Here is a 5664-nt window from a genome sequence, read left to right on the forward strand (position 1 = left end):
AATATTACTAAAATTATTTAAAAAATATATATATATAATATTAATTTTTCGTTACGGTTGGATTTAATACAGTTTTGATATAGTTTCAATTTAATTTTGATACTGTTCTTGACACAAAGAATTAAAATCAAAATTAAAATCAAATAATTAAATAGATCTGTTTTTTTTTTTTTATTCATTTAATACCATTCTTCAATGGGATTCGAAATTCCAAAAAGTGACAGCCCTAGTTAGCATAGCATGGATGACTTGCAAGTCAAAGTCTCCTTCCCGACTTAGCTTTCTCAAAGACAAATGCAACTACAAGGAAACTGCGAATTGGTTCTCAATTTCTAATAGATGGATGACTCCATTGCATTACAAGTATTTGTTAAAAAGCCTAATTGAACCCGGTAGCTTGCTTCACTCAAGAAGTGATTGCATTGTATTAACATGGGTCTTAGCCAGTTGTGGCTGTCCGTTTTGATAGTTTTATTGTTTCATGGGAAGTGGTTGTGTGATGGTTGTTGGGATGACGAGAGAATTGCCTTGTTGAAGCTCAAAGCTTACTTCAACGCTTCTAATAGCGTGGCCTTGGATTCTTGGGGGAAAATTCCCAACTGTTGTTATTGGGAATATGTAGAGTGCAGTCCCGTTACAGGGCGAGTAACATCACTTCATCTCAGGATGGATTGGAGTTGGACAAGCGCAGATTGGTATCTCAATGCCTCTTTGTTTGTTCCCTTCAAAGAATTGAAACGTCTTTCCTTGGTCGATTTTAACATTGCGGGTTGTGTTGAAAATGAAGGTTCATTTCTTGCTTATAGTTTTAATTATCTTGTAATTTATGTTCAATTCAAATTTATCTGTTTTATGATCAAAGCTACTGGCTGTAACTCTTTTCCAGGTTTTGAAAGATTATGGAATCTTGACAATTTGGAGTCTCTTGATTTAAGTATGAACAAATTCATCAACACCATCCTGCCATCTCTAAGTGGCTTTTCATCTTTAAAATCTTTAAATTTAGACGACAATAGACTGAAAGGAATAATTGATATTCAAGGTGAGTTCCACTTCCTTCCACCCTTCTCAGAACGAAATAATATCAGCAAAACAAGAAAATGGATAAAAAAAAAAATCAATTGAATTGAATTATTGTGAAATTCTTAATTCCTAATTGGGGGTATGAATTTGATAGTACAATTGCGTTTATGCAGTATTGAATAACCTAACAAGCTTGAAGGAGCTGAGTTTACGAGCGAATGGAATTAAAGGTTTTATATCCTCTCATGGTATGAATTGATCTTCATTGCATTTATTATATGATTTTCTTTCTTAAATATACATATCAGTATGAGAAATTTCTAGGTTTGAGGAATCTGGAGCTCCTTGATCTGAGTTACAATGGCCTTGATAACAACAAGCTCTCATATCTTAAGGGGTTTGCATCTCTCAAATCTCTGTATGTGAGGCAAAGTTCACTCACTGGAACACTTAACTTGAAAGGTTAGCTATGGTTTTTATCTACTCTTTTGGACCCATATGATTAAAGGTTAATTTTCAGTGATCTAAATAATTCAGCTTTGTTTGTTGTCTAGAATTTGAGGGTTTGAACAACTTGGAGGAGTTAGATCTAAGCGAAAATCAAATCATCCGCTTTGAGGCTCTGAAAGGTACCAGACACGAGTTAAATTTGATGAAGTGGCTGCTACAAGCAGAACTAGCACAATAGAACAGAACATCTCAGCTTCATAATATAGGCCTGCAATTTGTTGTGCACTAACTTGCATAGTCTACAGTTTTATTTATTGATAAAACTAGAATTTTCCAGGACGATTTTCCCCTCAAATTTCTTAAAGCAATGATAAATATTTGAAAGTTTGTTTCCCTTTTTCTCACTTGCAGATGCTAGAGGTCTAAGTAAGTTGAGCAAACTACTTCTGGATAGCATCATTGGTTATGGAGGAAACTCTTCACTGTTGCATTCATTGGGAGCATTTCCATATCTCAAGATCCTTTCTCTACAAAACAATTATTTGAAATCACTAGAATCTGCTCAAGGTAAGCTGTAGCAATAATGCCTAAAATTCTTGTTCTTGATGTATAAATTTAACCAGCTTGAAAGACATGTTTTTGTGGCAACTCATAGACACACCACTTTTCACTTCTTTAGCCAAAACAACATTCTGGCTTGAGCAATAAAAGTTCTGGGAGAAATACGGAGTGAAACTTTGCTTAAAAGAAAAGACTAGTTGATGAATTAATATAAATTTTTTTTTTTTTGGATATGAAGAAGAAGGTACTAAACAAACCAACCAAAAGAGAGAGAGAACTTTGCATCATTAATATAAGTTTAGCTCTTCATCATTCCTGTTGTTTTTTACTATGATTACTGTAGGGTTGCCCAATTTCAAGAAGCTGGAAAACTTATACATGAATTATTCTGCTACCAACAACAACATCCTTCAAATTATTTCAAATATAACCTCTCTTAAGACTTTATCATTGTATGATTGTGGACTCAGTGGCACTTTGTCTCAAGGTAAGGTTGATCAACTCTCTCTCTCTCTTCTCTCTATTATTCTCACACGCTTGTGAACGGTTCCAGCTAAAGTTTTCATGAATACATAAATTTCAGGTATATGCAATTTGGAAGATCTTCAGGTTCTAGATATCGGTTATAATAATCTCATTGGTACATTGCCTTTGTGTTTAGCAAATTTGACTTCCCTTCAACAGTTAACCCTCTCTTACAATAGTTTCACTGGAAAAATCTTCCCCCTTGGGAGTTGGACATCCATCCAAGAATTAGAACTTTCACACAATCACTTTCAAATCCCAATTTCACTCGGTCCACTTTTCAACCATACAAGACTCAAGCAATTCCATGCTGAGGGTAGTGAAGTATATGCAGATACAAAGGTGCATAATTTGATCCCAAAATTCCAGTTAGAAACTCTTGTTTTGTCTGGTCTCGGATATGGTGGAGCATTTCCCAAATTCCTCTACTATCAACAAGAGTTGAAAGTTTTTGACATCTCATATATTCAAATGAAGGGGAGCTTTCCATTTTGGTTGTTAGAGAACAACACAAACCTAGTTATGCTTTATTTAGCCAATACTTCTCTTTCAGGGCCTCTCCAACTTCCAATTCATACTCATATGGGCTTGTCAAACTTAGATATCTCCAATAATGGCTTACAGGGGCATGTTCCAGCAGGAATTGGAGTATCTTTCCCAATGTTAAAAGTTTTGAAAATGTCTAGAAATGGTTTCAGTGGCAACATTCCCTCATCACTTAGCAATGTCAGCTCCTTGACAACTTTACAATTGGATGGAAATCAGTTCACAGGAAGTATACCTGATAACTTGTACAAGTGCTCCAATTTGGAGATGTTGGATGTTAGTGACAACTCTCTCTCTTGTAGGATCCCAGGGTCCATGGGGAATATGTCTTCACTTGAGATTTTAGACCTATCAAAAAACAATATCTTTGGAAGTTTACCACCAAACTTCAACCCTTCAGAGTTGGCATATGTTTACTTGTCTGAAAACAGGCTACAAGGATCAATTAGAAATGCATTTTCTGACTGCTCTAAGTTGGTAACCCTGGATCTTGGAGATAATTCTTTGATTGGGACCATTCCCGAATGGATTGGTAGGCTTCCATATTTAAGCTATATATCCTTGAGTTATAACAACCTTGAAGGTGAAATTCCAAATCATTTGTGCAATTTGAGTAGCTTAAACTTCCTTGACTTATCTCATAACAATCTCTCTGGTCATATCATTCCTTGCTTAAGATTTGCCGACTATTTTCGTGTGAAAGATCCAAGAATTGAGAGTAAGCAAATGAAATTTACAACATATTCTTATCTGGAAATCACTCTTTACTCATTTTCTATAATGGATCTTTCCTACAACAAATTGAGTGGAGAAATTCCTCCTGAATTGGGAAATGTTCAAGTGTTGAACCTCTCTCACAACAGTTTGACAGGACCTATTCCATCAACATTCTCAACTGTAATTCAAAGCTTGGATCTTTCTTACAACCAGTTGGATGGGAAAATTCCTGGTGAGCTTACTCATCTTCGTCTACTTGTGTTCAGTGTAGCTTATAATAATTTATATGGATCAATACCTATGGAAGATGCAAACACTTGGTTTTTTACTGGGAGTAGTTATGAGGGAAATCCATTCCTTTGTGGACTGCCACTGCCAAAGAGTTGTAATGCGACAACCGAGGATAATAGTGGCTTCATTGACATGGAGGTTTTCTATGTGAGCTTTGGTGTAGCTTACGTCGTGGCATTACTGACAATTGGTGCAGTTTTATACATAAACCCATATTGGCGACGAGCATGGTTTACTTTCATAGAGGTGAAAATCGCCCATTTCCCATATTTTCTTAACCTACTAAGGGGCAAGGGGCTGTGCGCCTGAACTTTTTGAAAATTTTATGATGATATTCATGTAATTTTTATTAATTTATCCTATTTAAAAATTATTCAATTAAAATATTTTTATCCTCTATAAAATAAACTTTTTAATATTTATAAACTTATTAACATTTTTTAAATATTATATCATTTAATTCATATAATTTTCATTATATGTATCATTTAGTCATTGTGCATTTAAATATATGTACTATTTATTCTTTTTGATTAAAGGTAAAATAAAATGAAAAGTAAAACAAGTTACTAACAGGACTAAATAACACTTGATTTTATAAAAATATATGAAAATTTTAATTGAGTGATTTTTATAAAATTGAGAATTAGTAAAATTTTTAAAATTTACGAATCTAATAATAATTCTTTTATAAATAAAATTTTAATACTAATACAATTTTAGAGCAATCATTCTAATTTATATTTTTTTTTCTTTTTTTTTTCAATTTAAAAAATTTATGTTTAATTTTTAGATTTTAACTTTATGTATTTTGCTTAATTTTTTTATTTTAAAATATTTATAAGATAAGTTATTTAGTAATTATTTAATTTATTGACTTAATATATATGCAAATTTTGTAATAGTTGAAATTAACCCATTAAACACGTAAAATTATAATAATTAAATATAAATTAATTATTTATTAGAAAAATATTAAATTGATTATATATATTATTAATTACGTTCTAAATTTGCTGATTATATTCTAAAATTTTATAAATTGATAAAATTAAACAATAATAATTTTATCGTTTTATGAAAATTTAGACATACTCGTTATCACTGTTTAGTGTAAACAAAAAATAAATTTAATAATTCATTGTTATAGTTTAAATTTAAAATATTTTAAATATATATCAAAATATTAAAATCAAATATAATTTTTAACCGATAATAATTTAGATAAGTCATATTAAAAAAATTTTAAAAATTCATTCAATATTTAATGTAAATAAATTAATTTAACTTATAAAAGTTTATACATATAAATTCTTTTTATTTTTCTACCTAAAATTAAATTTTATTTTAAAAACTTTATATATATAAATAAATATTTTTATGAATTAAGTAAAATTATAGTTTGGACTAAAAAAAAAAACTCTCTAATTTAAATTTCTGCATCCATGAATGCTTAAAGGCAATGCTTATATGTTCTTCTAATTCCGAGTTTCATGGCTTATTATGCTCTAATTGTTTATGTTGGATTAAATAAATTTTTTTATGGGTAGT

General features: G+C 31.1%; 1 protein-coding gene across 1 annotated transcript; it reads left to right on the plus strand.

Moving 5' to 3' along the window:
* The first annotated feature begins 210 nt into the window (after positions 1 to 210).
* Positions 211 to 4422, plus strand: LOC110617850 (receptor-like protein 56). Its single transcript, XM_021760856.2, has 8 exons — positions 211 to 787; positions 887 to 1042; positions 1197 to 1271; positions 1348 to 1485; positions 1578 to 1652; positions 1885 to 2040; positions 2378 to 2521; positions 2618 to 4422. The coding sequence occupies exons 1-8, from the start codon at positions 433 to 435 to the stop codon at positions 4420 to 4422; spliced, it is 2904 nt and encodes a 967-aa protein (XP_021616548.1). The 5' UTR covers positions 211 to 432.
* The last annotated feature ends 1242 nt before the right edge of the window (positions 4423 to 5664 follow it).

Source organism: Manihot esculenta, chromosome 6 (assembly GCF_001659605.2).
Source record: "Manihot esculenta cultivar AM560-2 chromosome 6, M.esculenta_v8, whole genome shotgun sequence".
NCBI lineage: Eukaryota > Viridiplantae > Streptophyta > Magnoliopsida > Malpighiales > Euphorbiaceae > Manihot > Manihot esculenta.

Excerpts from the sequence above, each read along its gene's own strand:
- LOC110617850 (XM_021760856.2), top strand. The coding sequence starts at position 433 with ATGGGTCTTAGCCAGTTGTGGCTGTCCGTTTTGATAGTTTTATTGTTT. Across the intron at positions 788-886 it reads GGGTTGTGTTGAAAATGAAG|GTTTTGAAAGATTATGGAAT; the intron begins GTTCATTTCTTG and ends ACTCTTTTCCAG. Across the intron at positions 2,522-2,617 it reads CAGTGGCACTTTGTCTCAAG|GTATATGCAATTTGGAAGAT; the intron begins GTAAGGTTGATC and ends CATAAATTTCAG.